The sequence below is a fragment of the Equus caballus genome, chromosome 1 (genome assembly GCF_041296265.1).
Source record: "Equus caballus isolate H_3958 breed thoroughbred chromosome 1, TB-T2T, whole genome shotgun sequence".
Classification (NCBI taxonomy): Eukaryota; Metazoa; Chordata; class Mammalia; order Perissodactyla; family Equidae; genus Equus; species Equus caballus.
The window spans coordinates 148,605,382-148,627,230 of record NC_091684.1 but is presented as its reverse complement, the minus strand read 5'-3'; the positions used below and the strand labels follow the sequence as shown (position 1 = coordinate 148,627,230).

The following is a 21,849-nucleotide window of genomic DNA, read 5'->3' as shown; positions in this document are numbered from 1 at the left end:
CTGCTGGTAAAAAAAGAAGGAGAGAGGGGCCAGCCTGGCGGCATAGTGGTTAAGGTTGCACCCTCCACTTCAGCAGCCTGGGGTTCATAGGTTCGGATTCCAGGAGTGGACCTAACACCACTCATCAAGCCATGCTATGGCAGCATCCCACATAAAAAACAGAGGAAGATGGGCACAGATGTTAGCTTGGCGACAATCTTCCTGAGGCAAAAAGAGGAAGATTGGCAACAGATGTTAGCTCAGGGTCAATCTTCCTCAAAAAAAAAAAAAAAGAAAAGAAAGGGAGAGTATATAATGAGTAGGCAATCTGCAGCACCTGCCACATCAGTCGTGTTCTGTATACAAAAGTGGCTTGTCTAAAGAATGTGTCTGGGACAAACAAGACAACATTCTTTCTATTGTTAAAAATGTTACCAAATGAGCATTTTTAGTTAATAATGACACTAAAATAGTAGTATTAGAATAAATGTTTTGTAGGAGCAAACAAGTTTTCCTCTTCAACAGGTCTAACTTTACTGACCAATGAAAGATATGTGAATTTTTTAAAGCAGTTATTTATAAATCTCAGCTTATTGAAGACATTTGTGTCTACAACATTTTTAAGTTCCTTGAGGGCACTGTCCACAACTTAAGTCATATTTGTATATTCCATAACTCCTAGTACAGAGTAGACACTGAGTAAACAAATATTTGTTAAATGGATGGACAAGATGAAAGAAAGGAACCAAACTTATAAGCCATCTGTAATGACACTAATGAAATAAGGAAAAAAGGGCTTCTGAGGTAAAAATACAAAAACCATAATTTACACATTTTTTTCCCGCCACCATGTTTTATTTCCCTTATATCCGTGGATGAATTATTTTTGTTTTAACATCTTCAGGATACTTCCTATCTACAAAAGGGTAGGGGTTCCAACAATATTTGAAAACATCTAATTTGTTTAGCAGTATTTGAAATTTAGAAGGAAATATTTTCACATACGCTAGTTGGTATCAATATTTTATGGAAATGGCATTAAAGAAGGAGGTAGTATGGCAGTTAACTTGTAAGTCAATATTAAACCACAATAAAATATATAATTTAATAATGACTACTTAATATTCACTCTAAATGACTTTTCAACAAGCCAGACCTCATTATTAAAGTAGTAAACACATATAGCCTAGTGGAAAGAACATAGGTTTCAGATGCAGGCAGATCTGGGATCAAATCCCACAGGTTTACTTTTTGGGTAGTTCTTTATCATTTCTGAACACGTATTTCCTCTAAAATAAGACCAGCAGCACTTATCCCAAAGTGGTGGTGTAAGGACTGAGTGATAGAACCAATAAAATCACCTGGCATTGCCCCATAAATATTAATTATTATTATTACATAAGTAATTTTACTACAAAATGTTCCATTTACTAACCATACTGAATATACTCAAAACAAAGTTCAACATTCTAAAGTCAGATAACATCAAACTCTTAGCTTTCAGTAAAGAAATAGGTTTTTTTTACCTATTTTTGAACACATCAAGATCAAAGGCCCGAAGAGCGTTTGTTGCTTAAGTTTGCTTCATGGTACTCATTTTCTTGAGCGATGTGAGGAAGTCTTCTAATGAAATTCCTAGTTTCTTCTCTCTACAGAAATAAATGAATGCTCCTGGCATGGCTAGTCCACTCCAAAGCTTTTTGGACCTGAGTTACACACATATTTAATGACACCTACATAAATTCCAAAAGGGAGCATACAAGGAAAACAACACTCAATCCTTGCTCATTTTACTATGAAAACTTCACTACTTCCTAGAAGAATAAATAAGTCTTTCACGTTAGTCTTTGTACTGTAGTACTTATTCTCAATATACCAAAATAATGACCTAATATTGTAAACAGATTCACACTTCACACACACACAATAATAGTGGCATATGTACTTCACCAGTAGGACTCACTTTCCCAGAAAATATTAAAGTAATCATTGTACCTTTTGTGGCAAGATTTCTAGATGCTGAATTCCTAGTAAGACTTTTATGTTTTATTTTTTTTTTCTCTTCTTCAATTTGTTTTTCTTGCTGATGTAATTTCTCTTCTCTCTGAATTCCTTTTGGTTGTTCAGCTTTTCTTTGATGTTCTTTCCAGGCTTCCAATTCTTTAGTTGCTTTTATCCGTTCATTTTCTTTCATATGTTCTATTTTTTTCCTCTCTTCTTCTTCAATCTGTAAAAATTACAATTACCAAATCCTTTAAAACATATAAAGCAACATTTTTTAAAAAGAAATTCATTGTAATAATTATTTTTACCTCTAAACTCTCGTCACTGTATCTGCAGCAACAGTTAGTAGTGAATAAAAGAACTAAAATGGGAATGGTAAACGATCTAGCAGAATGTCCAAGGATTTGGGAGTCATGGAACACAGCTTTTAGTTCCACATTTACCATTAACTATTGATACAATCTCGGGCAATCACTTTCTCTAGCCTCAGTTTACTCATACGTAAAATGTGGGCAGGCATTCAATTAGATGATATTGATATCTAAGGGCTTGGTAAAAAAAAAAAAAAAAAGAAGAATTTATCATGCTAAAAGTGAAGGCACTTCTCCCAAAATCTATACACCCACCCACAAACACATATATACAAACATTCACCTTTCCACTTATGCCAGTCTCACCTCGTCTTAGGACTGAAGTTGTGCCAATCTTCCTAAAGGAACAGTAAGAAGTGAAATGGGAAGAATGAATTAGGGAGTTTGTCTCTGGTGGGTGGAAATGTTTGAACTTCGAATCCTGCTGCCAACTATGTTTGCAATAGCAGTTATTTGAAACTTCCACATGAAAAGCTAAATGTCAGATGAATCTGAAAGCAGTATATTGCTCAGGAGCGGGCCAACTTTTCTCCCTTTCACAAATTTCCCTCAAATGGGACAGAAAAAAAATCCCATGAAATAGAGTAACTGGTTGGTATATATGATTGACTCTAGGTATCTGACTTTCCTATGGTAACAAAAATTTCTCATCTCTACCCTCTAGAGCAGCAGTGTCTAACTGAACTTCTTTCGATGATGGTCATGTTCTGCGCTATCCAACACAGTAGCTACTAGCCACACGTGACTAATTAAGCACTTAAACTGTGGCTAGCGTGACTGAGGAACGGAATTTTTATTTTTATTTGTTTCATTAATGTAAATTTAAATTAGCGTATATTTAAACAGTCTATCTGGCACAGCTCTAGAAGGATGTGCTGGGACAAAGTTTCTTAGAGGCTGAATTTTAGAATACAGAGTTAAGATTTTAGGTATGAAAACTGTGCAGTGAAGAGGTGCTCTATAATATCTGCATGATTTAATACCCTCTTCCGGAAGACTGATTGTTTATTTTCCTTTTGAACTGTGAAACAATGACTTTAAAATAAATTTCACAGGTTACTGAACAGCAGTTATCTGTAGTCCCAGAATAGCAGCTAAGGCCTAAACTAGGCACAAAAGATGCTAATTACTATGTGTTCTAAGTTCAGAGAGCTGCCAGTGAGTTGCCAACATGTTAGGCCAGGAAGAATCTGCACATGGCAATGAAGCACCATTTAAATGCCTGACAACAGGGCATGATGAACACTCAATGTTAGGAGAGGAAGCCACAACCTAAAAGGAGAAGATGACAACTTCACTCAGTTTAATAATATGTTTGCCTTTTTTCTTCTCTTTCCTCTCTGCCCCAAAACATGGAAGAAGGGAAAAGTGCATAGAGTCAGAACGCCCTCACCCCTCATAATCCTTGCAAGTAGTGTGAATTTTGGAAAGATTTTAAAAATATATAAGACTAAGTCTTAATTACCAAAAATGAGACTGTCCTTATAACCAAAAGTAACAGGAAAGTTCTGGTATTATAGCCAAGATGTACTTAAGAGAACTATATATATATATAGTTTAATTTATAATAAGCTATATTAGAGACACAAAAATAGTCTAACCCTTCAGAGGTAATGAGGAAGAGGAAGTACTAAGAAAGTCTTCACAGAGCAGGTGACAGAAGGAACTAGAAGGAAGAGAAAAACATGAAGAAGGAAACACTATGAAGCTTATGATAAAGAGAGACTATATATAGCAAAGAGAAATAGAGACAGACAACTGTTAAACAATACTTGAAAGTGTTTTATTAAAAAAAAAAAGAGTAATATGGGGAACACATCACTTAAAGGAGGACCTGTGTAGTAACAGAAAAGCTCACAGGTTAAAAAAAAATCTTCATCACACATGAAGGAATGGATTTTAAGTGCCTTGTACTGCTCAAAAAAGGATGCCATGTAGTATGGGATATTAGTGTAAAACATACAGCAAACGTAAATAATAGGAAAATAAAGAGCAGCTCCTAAACCAAATTCCTGAAGAAGGGGAAATCTATATTTCTTTCAATTTGGAATGAATGCCTAGTTTATCAAGTTATTGTTCTTTATAAGCCAATCTCACTTACGAATATTACATGCAAAAATCATAAATAAAATTAATTAGGAAATTAAATCAAGGAAAATATTAAAATTATAATACATCTTGATCAAACAGAGTGTTTCTTATTTATGATATTAGGAAACCAAGAGAGAAAAACAATATATCTCAGTACATGCCAAAACACGAGTTGATACTAGGAATAAAAGAAAAATTTTAGCTTGACAAAAGGACCTATACAATATCAAACTTCAAGGTGAAGCATCAGAAATATTTCTAGCAAAGTCACTAAAGCCAAAGTATGCCTACTGTTCTGCTATTTTCCGAGGGCATACCTATAAAATAGAATTTTAAATTAAATTTAAAAAATAAATATAAATATAGATTATAAGGAGCTGAACTGTCATTATTTGCAAGTAATATGATAGACTACCTAAAAGAACCAAAATAATAAACTGACAAACCTTTAGAATGAAAAAGTAAGTTTAGCAAGGCAGTCACATACAAGATCGACTTATACAAACTCATAAAAACAAACTAACTTTCCTATGAACTGGCAATAAATGATTATAAAATACAACGGAAAATATCATTTCATTAGTAATTGCCAGAAAAACTTTTAAAATGCTAAGAATAAGCTTAACAAAATATAAGCAAGTCCTACATGTATACCGAATAATTTTGCTGAAGGATGTAAAGTAAGTCTGAATAAATGGAGATAAATGTCATCTCTCTAGAAGAAAATCTCAATATTGTAAATATGTCAATATTCTGCAAATTAACTTGTAAAGTCAAGGTAAATCTAATCAAAATACCAAGAGAACTTCTTAGGAAGCTTGATAAGTAAATGTAAAATTCATCCACAAAAGAAAATGTGCAGGTTTTATGGAGGCACGAGGGGGTTGGCAATTCCCGTCCACAAATATCAAATATAAAACTAGACAAATTTATCAAAAATAACCGTTTTCAGAGCAGTGGAAATTAACCAAAGACAGCCTGCAAATTGAGAAGTGTTTATTCTAGAAAAACTGCTAATGTTATAGGTAAGAACAGTGGAAGTGCCTGCCCTTCTGCCTGAGGTTACTCCCAACGACCAATTTCCAGCTAGAATGACAACACTGGCATTTTCACCGACATGAAATTAGCAAAAAGAACTCAGCAGCTTTGCTAGCAACAAAAGGTGGACTCATTTCAGGGTTGGGCAGCAAAAACCCGTGGCTTCGGTGGATGAAAGCGGTCAACTTGGGTGGAAATGAAGGGAGAAAATTTGCAGTTGAGATCTGAGGTTGAGGTCCTGGTTAGGGTAAGTGCCCAGCTAGTCAGAAAATTAACAAAGATCATAAAGGAGAGAGCCATAGAAGTCTGTGATAAGCTCACCAAACAACCCTGGCTAAACAGAAAGCTATGCATATCTTAGGGATGCCTGAGGAAGCTTGGCATAAAACAAGCCAAGAGAGGCTTGACAATTAGCTCCAACTTTGAATGTGTTCTCAAACCCACACACGGACCAATCAGCAAAGGGTGGAAGCCTTTCAGGCTCAAGGTATTTACGAAGTCTGCCCAAACCCACAGCAAACAATTACGCTACGCAGACACAGGGAAGATCTTTGAGGAAGCCAGTCTAAACACTAAGAGTTTAAAAACCTAGCAGAGACATCAGCGGCTGTGTACCACCAGAGAGACTACACTGATTCTACAATTAAAGTCCAGGCAAGTTATTAAAACATAAACAACCCTCAATAAACAAACAAAACAGAAACCAGAACTGCTATAATCTATTAACTAAAATGTCTAGTTTCCAACCAAAAATACTTCAAGAAATAATTGGTAAAAACTTCTCAAATTTGATGAAAATAATCTATAGCTCAGAAAAGTTCAACCCAAAGTAAAATAAACACAAAGAGAGACACCTAGTACAACTTAGTCAAACTGCTGAGTTAACACAAAAGCCAAACACAAAGAGGAAAATCTTCAAAGCAGCAAGAACAAAAGGAATCATCATGTACAGGGGAACATCAACACACTTGACGGCTAATTCCTCATGGGAACAATGCAGGACAGAAGGCGGTGCAATGACATGCTCAAAGCACCAACAGAAAAAACTACAACCCACGAATTCTATAGCCAGCAAAACCATTTTTCATAAATGAAGATGAAATAAACACACTCCAGCTAAATGAAAACCGAGAGAATCTGTTGCTATCAGACCTGCCCTATAAGATATATAAGGAAGTTCTTCAGGCTGAAAGGACTTGGCATGAGACACTAACTCAGATCTGTAAGACGGAATGAAAAGTATGGGAAATGGGACATATGTAGGTAGGTATAAAAGACAATACCAATGGATAAACAAAATGCAGTACATACATAATAGAGCATTATTCAGCCTTAAAAAGGAAGAAAATTCAAACACATGCTAAAAACATGCACGAATCTTGAAGACATGAGGCTGAGTGAAACAAGCCAGGCACAAAAGGACAAGTATGGTATGAATCCATCTACGTGAGATACCTAGAGGAGTCAAATTGATAGAAACAGAAAGTCAAATGGTGGTTGCCAGGGGCTGACGGAAAGGGAGAATGAGGAGTTATTGTTTAATGGGTACAGACTTTCAGTTTGGGCAGATGAAAACAATTCTGGAGACGGATAGTGGTGATGGTTGCTCAACAATGAGAATGTACTTAATGCCACTGAACTGTACACTTAAAAATGTTTAAAATTGTAAATATTATGTGTGTTTTACCAAAATTAAAGAATAAATTTAAAAATACATACTTTTTATTGCTTTTCTTCTCAATTTCTTTAAAAACTTGAGTTTTGTTTAAAAAGCAGTATTTTTCAAAGTAAAATTATATATTGTTGAGTTTATAACATATATATATGTTATATATATATATGAATACACCCATATATGAATGGCAGTAATAGCCCCAAAATATGGGGAGAAAATAGAGTAGTATTAGAGCGAAGTTGCTATATTTTCTTGGAATTGAGTCAGTGTTAACCTGCAATAGATTGTGATATGTTAAAGGTGTGTACAGCAACCAGTAACAAATTTTACACCAACCTAAAAATATATATATAGCTAAAAACATCAACAAAGGAGCTCCAGTTTCAGTTCTGACATATAAAAAGCTTAGAAGTTGTCACCACTATTCTTAAAACAAAAAAAGATGGACAAACTGAAAAACAACAAGTTTTCTTGGACCCATCAGAGTGCCCAGAGTGAGCCGCAGGGCAAACTGCTACCCCGAAATCTGGAGAGATAAGTGTATCCAGAAACATACAACGATCTGCTTGCCTATAGCAGAAGCTACAAATCTATAAACTGGTAGCAACATTTAAACGGTAATTTTGACAAAATGCTGGAGGTTGTGTGTGGACTAGCATGAGAGCGAAAAACTCCTGGGCACCACAGTCTTGGGGACTGCCCCCATATTTCCGTGGGCCTTAACTCCAGAAACTTCATGATGAAGATCTGAATAAGATAACCTTGTGTCTCTGGCAGAGAGAGAGGAAGAATAATTATTGTGAAATACAGAAATACCTAGAGCATTCTCCATAACAAAGATCTACTCCCCAGCGGAAAGAATCTTGAAAGAGCTAAGGTCCCTTATCTCAGCTGGGGGAAGGGAATTCCTCCTCCTCCAGTTCTTTCCAGCCTCCTTCTTCCATCTAAGGGGAGAAAAAATCATAGTAAACAGTCAGGGCTTTAAGAAAATAGGCTGGGAACACTGCAGCCAGGGAAGGGAGTGGGAGGCAAGGGAGAAAAGCTGTACCACTAGAGGAACACTTGTGAAGATCACAGCCCCAAGATACAGACCCATGAAAACACTGAGATTTAAGTGAAAGATTAGAGAATGCTTCCTCTCCCTTACAATTTACTACCACAACAACAGGGGTCTAGGCAATGGATTACAGAAGAAAGAGTCGTATGACAAAGACTCTCTGAGGACCACTAGATACAGAAGCCCACGATCAAAAAAGGAATAAAAAAAAAAGGGACACTAGAGGAATTTGAGCCTCGGGTACCCGTACCTACAGCTAACATTAAATATGGCCCAAATCCCAGCCAGATTAAAATAAATCTACATGCTAAAGGCCCGATCACCTCAGTTTCTATTATCTGATATAATATGCCTTGTTGTCAACAAAAAATTGCAAGACATGCCAAAAGGCAAGAAAAAATACACTGTAAAGAGACAAAGCAATTATCAGAGCCAGACTCAGAGACACATGAATGTAAGAATTACCAGGCATGGAATTTTAAATAACTGTTATTATGTTAAGGGCTCTAATGAAAAAAGTAGATAGACAACATGCAAAAATGCCAGGTAAGAGTACATTAGTTTCATCTTCCACATGGAGCTATACATATCATTCTAACAATGAGTTCTCTTAAACTAAGAAAATTAAAGTATTAATTCAGTCTAAAGTTTAACATAGTGTTTTAAAATTTCTCTCGGAAAGCTATTAACTTCTGAAATTTAATTATTTAGTTATTTGTTTGTTTATATTCTGTGGAAATGAGAATTGTGTTTAGAATGATATAGGTATCTATTATAGCCAAAGTTAAAATGTAACAAAATTGATTTTGGAAAATGTTGCATGTGCACTTGAGAACAATGTGTATTCTATTGCTTTTGGATGAGATGTTGTGTAAATATCTGTTAAGTCCATCTGGTCTAATGCGGTGTTTAAAGTCGACATTTCCTTATTGATGTTCTGTCTGGACAATCTATCCATTGACGCAGGTGGTATATTAAAGTCCCCTATATTGGGCTGGCCCAGTGGTGCAGCAGTTAAGCGTGCACACTCCGCTTCGGCGGACCAGGGTTTGCCGGTTCAGAACCCAGGTGCAGACATGGCACCGCTTGGCAAGCCATGCTGTGGTAGGCGTCCCACATATAAAGTAGAGGAAGAGAGGCATGGATGTTAGCTCAAGGCCAGCCTTCCTCAGCAAAAATAGGAGGATTGGCAGCAGTTAGCTCAGTAATCTTCCTCAAAAAAAAAAAAAAGTCCCCTATATTATTATATTGCGGTGTATTTCTCACTTTAAGTCTGTTAATATTTGCTTTATATATTCAGGCACTCTTATGCTGGGTGCATAAGTATTCACAAATGTTATATCTTCTTGTTGGATTGACCCATTTATCACCATGTAACACCTTTCTCTAACTCTTTTTACAGTCTTTGTTTTAAAGTATATTTTGTCTGATACAAGTATAGCTACTCTAACTTTCTTTTGGTTTCCATTTGCATCAAATATCTTTTTCCATCCCTTTACTTTCAGTCTGTATGTGTCTAATCTAAAGTGAGTCTCTTATAGGCAGCATATAGATGGGTCTTATTTTTTTATCCATTCAGCCACTTTATGTTTTTTTGATTGAAGAATTTAGTCTATTTATATTTAAAGTAATTATTGATAGGTATGTGCTTATTGCCATTTTGTTAACTGTTTTCTAGATGTTTTTCTGCTTCATCTCTGTTCCCTTTTTCTTCTCTTGCTTTCTTCCTTTGAGTTTGATGACTTTCTTTAGTGGTATGCTTATATTCCTTTCTCTTTATCTTTTATGTATTTACTATAGGTTTTGCTTTGTGGTTACCATGAGGAGTACATATAATAATTTATATCTCTAACAGTCTATTTTAAGTTGATAACAACTAAAGTTTGATCCCATTGTAAAGCTCGTTATTACTACCCCCCTTACACTTTATGTTTTTAATGGCACATTTTACATCTTTTTATCTTGTGTATCCCTTAATTATTGTAATCATAGTTAATTTTACTACTTTTGTGTTTTAACCTTCATGCCAGCTTTATAAGTGAATAATCCACTACATCTTTACTATATATTTACATTTCCAGTGAGATTTATTCTTTCATATGTGTTCTTGTTACTAGCCAGTACCCTTTCTCTTCAGCTTTAAGAAGTCCCTTTGACAGTTCTTGTAAGGCCAGTTGAGCAGTGATTTTTAGTTTTTGCTTGTCTGGAAAACCCTTTATCTCTCCTTCACTTCTGAGTGATAACTTTTCTGGGTAAACTATTCCTGGTTGAAAGTTTTCTTCCTTTCAGCTCTTTGAATATATCATGCCACTCCCTTCTGGCCTGCAAGTTTCTGCTGAAAAATCTGCCACTAGACTTATGGAGGTTACCTTGTATGTAACACATTGTTTTTCTCTTGCTGCTTTTAATAGTCTCTCCTTGTCTTTAACTTTTTTTTCTTTTTATTAAGATTATGATAGTTTACAACCTTGTGAAATTTCAGTTGTACATTATTGTTAGTCATGTTGTAGGTGTACCACTTCACCCTTTGTGTCCTCCCCCCACCCCCCTTTCCCCTGCTAACCACCAATCAGTCCTCTTTGTCTAAATGTTAACTTCCACCTATGAGTGGAGTCATACAGAGTTTGTCTTTCTCTATCTGGCTTATTTCACTTAACATAATACCTTCAGGGTCCATCCATGTTGTTGTGAATGGGATGATTTTATCCTTTTTTACGGCTGAGTAGTATTCCATTGCATATATACACCATATCTTCTTTATCCAATCATCAGTTGATGGGCACTTAGGTTGCTTCCACATCTTGGCTGTTGTAAATAATGCTGTGATGAACATAGGGGTGCATGGGACTTTTGGAATTGCTGACTTCAAGTTCTTTGGATAGATACCCAGTAGTGGGATGGCTGGGTCATAAGGTATTTCTATTTTTAATTTTTTGAGAATCTCCATACTGTTTTCCATAGTGGCTGCACCAGTTTGCATTCCCACCAACAGTGTATGAGGGTTCCTGTTTCTCCACAACCCCTCCAACATTTGTCACTTTTTGTTTTGGATATTTTTGCCATTCTAACAGGTGTAAGGTGATATCTTAGTGTAGTTTTGATCCTTGTCTTTAACTTCTGACATTTTAATAATAATGTGTCTTGGTGTGGGTCTCTGGGTTCCTCTTATTTGGAAATTTCTGGGCTTCCTGGATCTGGATGTCTATTTCCTTCCTCAGGTTAGGGAAATTTTCAGCCATTATTTCTTCAAATAAGATTTCTGCCATGTTCTTTCCCTCTTCTCCTTCTGGGAGCCCTATGATGCAAATGTTATGTCTGTCTGATGTTGTCCCATAGTCCCTTAAGCTATCTTCACTTTTTTTCATTCTTTTTTGCTTTTGCTGCTATGATTGGTTGAGTTCTACTGCCTTGTCTTCAAGTTGAATGATTCTTTCTTCTGCTTCATCTAGTCTGCTATTGAACTCCTCTAGTGTATTTTTCAGTTCAGTTATTGTATTCTTCAGCTCTGTGACTTCTATTTGGTACTTTCTCATATTTTTCCATCTCATTGTGTTCATTCATTTTTCTACTCAGTTCGGTAAGCATCTTCATTACCATTACTTTTGACTCTTTATCAGGTAAATTACTTATCTCTGTTTCATTAAGGTTTTTTCATAAGTTTTATCTTGTTCTTTCATTTGGAATATATACCTTTGTTTCTTCATTTTGCTTGACTCTCTGGGTTAAGTGTCTATACAGTAGATGAAACAACCACCTCTCCCAGTCTTGAAAGAGTGGCCTTGTGTAGAAGATGAAAACCTTGTCATTTAACTCTTGCCTTAGCTCCTGGTTGTCTCTCAAACTTCTGTGCTTGTCCAAGCAGCCTATTATATTTGTGATAGCTCCCAGTAGTTGAGGACGTGCCAAAAGCTGTCAGTGTTCCAAAGGGGAGGATCTCAGCACCTAGATTCAGGCTGCCTGGAAGCCAGAACTTCAGGCATCAGCTTTTAAAAGTATGCAAATATATACAGCCCTGTGGGACCACAAGCATAAGCCCCGGTGGCCACCAGAGCCAGGAGATCTGGAGGTGTCCCCTGAGTGGCAATTGCAGAAATTGGGGCTCCAGACAAGTATATACACTCTTTTCTGGGTGACATTGGCAAGTTGGAGCAGGACAGGGGGAGAGTGCCAAGATGGAGTCCACAGCTATGTTCCTTGAGAGCAGTCCGTAGGCCAATAAATGTGTGCCAAACCTGAAGCCTGCCCCCTAGGTTGAAGCTCCAGGACAACAAAAGAGGCCTCCTTCACAGAAAGACTGGGAAGTGTGACCCAGTACACTGTCTATGCAATGCCCTGGGGATGGTAGCCTGCCAAGAACTGTCTCGTCAATTGCCACAGTCCCATGAGACCTAGGAATGAAAGTCCCCCTGGCCACCAGAGCCAGGTGATCAAGGGCAGAACCCCTGGCAGCAAACAGAAAAACCAGGGCACCAGACAGAAAAAACAATGCACCAGACACATGTAAAGCTCCCCTCCAGGAGATACTGGTGCTCTGGAGCATGACAGAGGGTGAATGCAAAGATAGCGCCTGCCCTCCAAGGTCTCTGGAAGGAATTACAGTCATCCCCAAATTGTGTGCCCAATCAGAAGCCTGCCCCTCAGTCTGCAGTCAAGATGATCAGATTAATAGGTCTCCTTCACTGAAATAGCAAGTTCCTCAGCCTGTTGTCTCTTGCTGTCCTCTGGGGGAGGTGGCTGTTTAAAAACTCTTTCTCCATTTGTTATAGTCCTGTGGGGCCCATGAGCATAAGTCCCACTGGCTGCCAGAGCCAGGCAATGCAGAGGTGTCCCCTGGCAGCAGTTGGAAAAATCAGGGCATCAGACAGGAGTATAAGCTTCTTTCTAGGTGATGCTGATTATTACAGTCTCATGGGACCGGGAACACAAACCTGCCTGGCCTCCAGAGCCAGGTGATCGAAAGGTGTCCCCTAGGCAGTAGCCACAAAAATCCAGGCACCAGACAGATGCAAAAGCTCTCCTCCAGGAGACACTCGAGCTCTGGAGCATGGCAAAGGGAGAGTGTAAAGATGGCACTTGCCAGTCTCCATACCCGGAGAGTGTCCCAGCAGATTCCTAGATACATGCGCTAAATTAGATGCCTGACCCTCAGGCCAACTCTTACTTATTTATTTTTTTTGCTGAGGAGGATTCGCCCTGAGCTAACATCTGTTGCCAATCTTCCTCTTTTTGCTTGAGGAAGATTGTTGCTGAGCTAACATCTGTGCCAATCTTCCTCTATTTTGTATGTGGATGTGAAATTAAGAACCCTAGGCCACCGAAGCAGAGGGCACAAACTTAACTACTATGCCACTGGGCCAGACACAGATATTATCTTTAGATAAGAAAACATCTTTTAAGGTATATAAAGATAAAAACTTATAAGGAAAACATATAAAAATAACCAGCATCCTAATACTCAATGGCTAGGTAATTAAAAAACAGGGACAAAGAAAGTGAACAAGGTGGTCCAAAGAGTATTTGCTTCAAGACAGATCATACGTCAGGCCACAAAACAAGTCCTGATAAATTTAAGAATACTGAAATCAGGGGCCAGCCCCATGGCTGAGTGGTTATAACGTTCCATGCACTCCGCTTTGGTGGCCCGGATTCGTGGGTTTGGATCCCAGGTGCAGAACTACTCCACTCATCAGCCATGCTGTGGAGGCATCCCATAAACAAAGCAGAAGAAGATTGATAGGGATGTTAGCTCAGGGCTAATCTTCTTCAAGCAAAATAAAGAGGAGAATTGGCAATGGATGTTAGCTATGGGCAAATCTTCCTCACAAAAAAAAAAATAGAAATACTGAAATCATATCAAGCATCTTTTCTGACCACAACAGTATGAAACTAGAACTCAATAAGGAAGAAAACTGGAAAATTCACAAGTATGCGGATACTAAATAACATGCTCCTGAGCAACCAATAGGTGAGACAAGAAATCAAAAGAGAAATCAAAAAATATCTTGAGGGACCAGCCCAGTTGCACAGTGGTTAAGTTTGTGCACTCCCTGCTTTGGTGGTGCAGGGTTTGCCAGTTCAGATCCTGGTCATGGACCTATGCACTGCTCATCAAGCCATGCTGTAGTAGCATCCCATAAAGAATTAGAAGGACTTGCAACTAGGATATACAGCTATGTATTGGGGCTTTGGGGAGAAAAAAAATAAAAGAGGAAGATTGGCAACAGATGTTAGCTCAGGGCCAATCTTTCTCACACACACACACAAAAAAATTTAAAAAAAAATCTTGAGACAGAATGACATCAGTATCATTGTGGAGTGAGTTGTTTCCTTTGTCTCTCCCCTCTAAGTTACAACCAGCAGGACAGCCATAGACCAACAAAGGACTCTCTACACTGCACACTAAAACATCTAAGAGACACATACATCTATACATCTGAAGGTAGGCGGCCTAGACTGAGGCAGTGGAACCTAGGGAGCAGCAGCAGCTACTGAACTTGAGGTTTCAGGAACTGTGGCCAAGACTGTGACCAGAGGCCCCAGGAACTGAGGTAATGCCCATGAATACAGGCCCCCAGGAATTCAGGCAGCCCAGGCTACCAGAGCTGCCACGAATCACTGCAGGCCAGCAACCAGAGGCGCCAGGAACAGCAACAATACTTGTGACTCAGCTCCCTGCCCCTCACCTGATAGTCGTGCCACGACCTGAGATTCCAGGAATTGTGCGAGCGCCCAAGACCAGAGGCTGCAGGAACCACAGCTGCACTTGCAACTCAGTCCCTCCCCGCCCCCAGCAGTGGTGGGTGGCACCTGCAACCTGAAGCTTCAGGACTGCACTGGTGCCCAAGACCCTGCCTCCAGCAGCAGCATCCCTGACACCAGCTCTGTGAGCAGTGAGGGCTGTATACAAGAGCCAGGGCTACCCAGCAGAAACGGATGAATTCCTAGAAATACACAACCTACCAAGACTGAATCGTGAAGAAATGGAACGTCTAAAAGACCAATTACAAGTAAGGAAATTTAATCAGCAATCGAAAATCTCCCAACAAAGAAAAGTTGGGGACCAGATGGCTTCACTGGTGAATTCTACCAAACATCTGAAGAAGAATTAATACCAACTGTTCTTAAACTCCTCCAAAAAGTTGACGAGGAGGGAATATTCCCAAACTCATCCTAGGAGGCCAGCACTTCGCTGGTACCAAAGCCAGATAAGGACATTACAAGAAAGGAATACTACAGGCCAATATCCCTAATGAAGATAGATGCAAAAACTCTCAACAAAATATTAGGAAAGCAAATTCAACAGTACATTAAAAGGATCATAGACCATGATCAAGTGAGATTTATTCCTGGGATATTGGATGGTTCAATATATACAAATCAATCAACATCATACAGCACATTAACAAAATGAAAGATAAAAATCATATGATCATCCCAATAGATGTAGAAAATGCATTTGACAAAATTCAACATCCTTTCATGATAAAAACTCTCAACAAATTAAGTGTAGATAGAACATACCACAACATAATGAAGGCCATATATGACAAGCCCACAGCTAATGCCATACTCAATGGTGAAAAGCTTTCAGATCCCTATGAACCCTAAAATCAGAAATAAGACCAAGGATGTCCACTCTTGCCACTTCTATTCAACACAGTACTAGAAGCCCTAGTCAGAAAATTAAGCAAGAAAAAGAAATAAAAGGCATCCAAATCAGAAAGAAAGATATAAAATAGTCTCTGTTTGCAGATTACATATTATACAAAGAAAACCCTAAAGACTCCACCAAAAGCTGTTAGAACTAATAAATGAATTCAGTAAAGTTGCAGGATACAAAATCAATATACAAATATACAAAAATCAGCCGTATTTCTCCACTAACAATGAACCATCAGAAAAATAAATTACAAAAGCATCAAAAAGAATAAAATACTTAGAAATAAGTTTAACTAATGAGGTGAAAGATCTGTATATTGAAAACTATAAAACATTCATAAAGAAATTGAATAAGACACAAATAAATGGAAAGATATTCCATGTTCATGGATTAGAAGAATATTAAGTGTTAATTTTGTGACATTAAACATTAACGTTAAAATGTCCATACTATCCAAAGCAATACGCAGATTCAATGCAATCCCCATCAAAATTCCAGTGGCATTTTCACAAAAATAGAACAAACAATCCTAAAATTTGTATGGAACCATAAAGACCCTGAATAGCTAAAGCAATCTTGAGCAAGAGCAAAGTGGAGGTATCACATTTCCTGATTTCAAACTATATTACACAGCTATAGTAATCAAAACAGTATGGTATTGCCATAAAAACAGATACATGGTGTAATGGAACAGAACAGAGAGCCCAGGAATAAACTCACGCATACACAGTCAATTTTCGACAAAGGTGCTAAGAATACACAACAGGGAAAGGACAGTCTCTTTAATAAACAGTGTTGGCAAAACTGGACCGTCACACACAACAGAATGAAACTGGACTCCGACCTTACACCATACACAAAAATCAACTTAAAATGGATTAAGAACTTGAACATAAAAGACCTGAAACCTAAAACTCCTAGAAGAAAACACAGGTGATAAGCTCTTTGACATTGGTTTGGCAATGATTTTTTCAATTAGGCAACAAAAGCAAAAACAAACAAGTGGGACTACATATTAAAAGCTGCGGAGCAACGGAAACCATCAACAAAACGAAAAGGCAACCTATGGAATGGGAGAAAATATTTCTAAACCACATATCCAATAAGGGATCAATATCCAACATATACAAGGAACTCATACAACTCAATTGCAAGAAAATTACTAACTCAATTAAAAAAAGGGCAAAGGACCTAACTAGACATTTTTCCAAAGAAGACATACAGATGGCCAACACATACATGAAAAGGTGCTCAACACCACTAATCATCAGGAAAATGCAAAGCAAAACCACAAAGAGATACCATCTCACACCTGTTAGGATGGCTATTATCAAAAAGACGAGATAACAAACGCTGACGAGGATGGGGACAACAGAGGATTCTTGTATACTATTGGTAGGAATGTCAATTGCTGCAGCCATAATGGGAAATAGTACGGAGGTTCTCCAGGAAATTTAAAATAGAATTACCATATGACCGAGCAATCCCACTTTTGGTTATTTATTCAAAGGAAACAAAATCACTAACTCAAAGAGACATCTGTACCCTCATGTTCATTATGGCATTATTCACAATAGCCAAGATATGAAAATGATCTCAGCGTCTGTTGATGGATGAATTGATAGAGAAATATGGTGTGTTCACACACACACTGGAATACTATTCAGCCTTAAAAAAGAAGGAAATCTTGCCATTTGCAATAGCACAGATGAACCTAGAGGTATGTTAAGTGAAATAAGCTAATCAAAGACAAATACTGCATGCTATCACTTATACGTGGAATCTTAAAAAAAAAGAGTCAGCTCATAGAACAGAGAGTAGAAGGGTGACTGCCAGGGACTGGGAGGTGGGAGAACTGGGGAGAGGTTGGTGAAAGGATACAAACTTTCAGCCATAAGGTAAGTACGTGCTGAGGAAGTAGTGTACAGCATGGTGACTACAGTTGATAAAGCTGTACTGCACAACGGAAATTTAAGAGAGTAGCTCTTAAGTGTTCTCAAACACACACAAAAAAGGGTTAACTTGACTGTGGGATTCCTTTCACATGTATATGTATATCAAATCTTCATGTTGTATACTTTAACTATATTACAATTTTATTTTTCAATTATACCGCAACAAAACTGGAAAAAATAGCTTAAAATTAAATTCTGCAAAATAAAACCCACCACAGCAGCAGCTTGAAGGAAAGGAAAAAAAACAAACAAGCAAACAAAAAAGTGTGTTTGGTCTGTAGGACTTCTCATAAGAAATAAGACAAAAAAGGTGAAAAAGAAAATTCAAAAGGAATAGTGATATAAAGGCCGAGTATACTAACAGCATAACTGAGTGTCTTATGATGGTAATAACTGTTAATAATAAATAAGATACGAGAATGAAGATTTCGTATGTAGAGTAGGCCAAAGAAGTTAGCACAGGAGATAGCAAAAGCACAGAGCCCTAAGAATGAGATCACGGGGAAAATGTTAAATATCTAAAAGCAGAAAATAGGGTGCTGAGAAAGTCTGACATACATTAAAAGGGAAGAAAATGCAGAAAAAGGGGGGAGGGTATGAAAAGATGCCAGGAACATGAAAGTTATTACTAAAAAACAGAATAAAAAATGGCCAAGCAGTTAGTTTCTTGTGGTCTTTTTGTACCTTATCTATGACTCCAACAAACAGGGCATGAGGTTTCACAGATAAGGACCTTCTTAAGGCCCTACCGCGTAACCTAGACGACTCCAGAAAGCAATCCACTCCTCATCCGCATGGCCAGGCAAAGCTGTCTCAACAGTTTAAGGTTTCTGGGTTTCAATTTTAAGAAAAGGACAGAAGAAAGCACTTCAACTCAGACCTTTCTAGGTTAAAAGATCAGTGGGAAAAAGGGGTCCCCTGAAGTAGAAAACCAAACCAAACCAAAAAATTCAAACTAGAAGGCAGCAACCTATAAAACAAAACAGTGACAATAGGAGAAGAAGGCAACAGCAGTCAATAAAGAGGAAAAAAAGCACGTTTCAAAGATTGGTATGGCATCAGGATTCCAAGCTTTCACTAATCATCTCACCCCCATAGACCTCCACCTTGATCCCTCTCCCTCTGGGGAGACGACTTGCCTCCTTCACTATGAAAACAAAGGATCACTTTAACTATCTCTGTCTCTAAGAATTTCGCAGATGCTCAGTTATTCCTTATTCCTGCCCTCTAGCGTCAAAAGATAAAATATCCCTCTATTACCCAAAACTAATTTTTTCACCTGTTCCAACCTTCATCCCACCTCAAGGAAACTGCTCCCTTATCAACCTCCTCTCTTGGTTGTATTATCAACCTGTCCCTCTTTACTGGCTTCCTTCTTCAACACATAAATATGCTCAAAGTCCTCTCATCTTAAAAATACAAAAGCTCTGTCTCCACCCTGCAACTGTTTCAAAGTCACTAGCCAGAATGAGCCTTCCGAAATACAAAGCCAATTACTTTGACATTCTTGCTGAAAATCCCTAAAGAGTTCCCTACCACCTTCAGGAAATTTTTCAAAATATTAAGATTTCTGACCAACAAATGTTCCCTCATTGTACCATATTCTGTCATGCACTTATCCAAGCTGCCTTGAATGTCATTTTCCTACTTATTCCCCCAGGTAACTGTGACCCATTCACCAGTAGTCAGCACAAACAACACTGCTTCATATTTCCTGACCACAATCTCAGGCTGAGATACCAATCTTCTGCCAGTGTCCTCTCTTTATCTTCCCACGACCTCTTACGCATACACGCACACTATGGTGTAATCTTTGCTTTTTCTTGTCTGTTCCCTCTCTAGACTACGAGTAAGCTGAAAACGAAGAATGACTTGTTCAGCTCTGTCTCAGCACCTTTGACAGTATTCAGTGAATGTCTGTTAAACGAGCAAATGATACATCAGCAGCAAAGCTACCGAGAAGTTGATGTGGTAAACCAAAATTGAAGCAACAAAGACTTGAAGATTCATTTCAACATGCGTAAAACTATCATTTTTAATATCATTCTACAATATCTAAAGCAATTGTTTTACGGGGCTTAAAAGGGAGCCAACTGAATGATAGCCTGTCTTCCGCTGGGCCCTGTTATGTGCAGACGTGGATGATCTTCTCAGCCTGAGGATGAAGCAGACACGAAGAAAAGGCAGCGCTAAGGACGCTGCAGGGAGATGGAGTCAGAGCCTTGATTTAGCTACATCTGATCACTGCTCTATCTTCAAACTTTTCCCGCTAGATGAGTCAAATTCTCTTTATTGTTCAAATCCTAATCTTTTCCACTCAAACTAATTGAGTAAAATAAATTGTAAAATGGCCACAAATCCCTCCCATAACTGGATGCATGCCCCTTTGTAATGTGACTTAATTCCTTTTTCCTAGAAAAGGTGTGGTCTATTTTCCAACCCTAGAATCTGGGCTTGGCTATATAACTTGCTTTGGCCAATGGGACATTTGCAAATATGACACAGAAGAGGCTTTAAAAGTGCTTGTGCATTAGGACTTTCCCTTTCTTCACTACCAGGAACCTTGATTATGAAGCAAAGAAGCTACCAGGAACCTTGACTATTAAGGAAAGGAGGCTGAGCTAGCCTCCTGGAAGATGAAATGCCACAAGGAGAGAGGCTCCACATCTCCCAGGCAAGGCTCTAGACTCATGAGTGAGGCCATCCTAGAACATCCAGCCACAACCAAGCCAGTCCTAGACCACAAGAACTGCCTGACCAACACACAGAATCTCGAGAAATAAGTTTATGGTTTTAAGCCAGTAAACTTGGGATAGTTTATTACAGTGTTATTGACTGATTTTTGTGTCCCCTCAAAATTCATGTTGAAGCCTTAACCCCCAGTCTGGCTGTATTTGGAAAGGGGCCTCTGAGGAAGTAATTAAGGTTAAATGAGGGGCTGCCCCACGGCCGAGTAGTTAAGTTTGTGCGCTCCGCTTCCGTGGCCCAGGGTTTCACCGGTTCGGATCCTGGGCACGGATCTAGCACCGCTCATCAAGTCATGCTGAGATTGTATCCCACACAGCAGAACTAGAAGGACCTACAACTAGAATATACAACTATGTACTGGGCATCTTTGGGGAGAAGAAAAAAAAAAGATTGGCAACAGATGTTAGCTCAGGGCCAATCTTTAAAAAAAAAAAGGTTAAATGAGGTTATAAGAGTGGGGCCCTGATACAACAGGATTAGTGTCCTAACAAGAAGGGACACCAGAGATATCTGTCTCTCTCTCTAAGCCATCTGCAAGCCAGGAATGGACTCCTCATCAGAAACCAGCCCTGCTGGACCTTGATCTGAGACCTCTAGACTCCAGCACTGTAAGGAAATAAAGGTCAATTGTTTAAGCCATCCAGTCTGTGGTATTTTCTTATGGGAGCCAGAGCAGACTAACACATCAGCATAGTGAACTGGTATAATGACTCTTAGCACTAGCCCTGCTAATTATTTTTAAAAGGTTACTACTAAAAAACTATTATTTTTTTGGTATACATAATTCAAGTTGTAAGCTAATTTATGGTTTAAGCTAATAACAGGTGGCCTTTCGTTGTCATATCTCTTCCTCTGCTCTTATTAGACCATCAAAGTTCTTTTTGTATGGTGTCTAAGGTTGGACAGAGTAAAAATAGCTTCATCTATCCACCAAAACAATTTTGCTATGGTTACAGGGTACTAGAGCAATGTATTTACATTCATTCATTCCAATTTTCCAGCACTTACTATTTACTTGGCAATGGCTATAATAAGGATGAAACAAAATATGGTCCCAACTCTCAACACTACTGAGGGAAAGCAACAAAATGGATAGTCCATAGTACAGACTACAGACTTTCATAGGTTCTATCAGTTTAATGTAATCTAGAGCTTCAAATTTTATACATAATGCCCTCAAACCACCTTTCCAGAAAGCAAAGTCAGGCTTTCATGTTATCAGTAGATCAATAACTTCAAGGTATGGTGTGGTGGTGCTGCCTGCCAACTAA

The 21,849-nt window shown here is 38.3% G+C and overlaps 1 protein-coding gene across 2 annotated transcripts in view; it reads right to left on the bottom strand.

Moving 5' to 3' along the window:
• DNAAF4 (dynein axonemal assembly factor 4) overlaps positions 1 to 21,849 on the bottom strand; it is a 66,519-nt gene that overhangs the window by 38,327 nt on the left and 6,343 nt on the right. For both annotated transcript variants that reach the window (XM_014734035.3, XM_014734036.3), the window contains exon 4: positions 1,975 to 2,206. In XM_014734035.3, the coding sequence (XP_014589521.1) occupies positions 1,975 to 2,206 (232 nt within the window). The remainder of the gene's footprint in view (positions 1 to 1,974; positions 2,207 to 21,849) is intronic.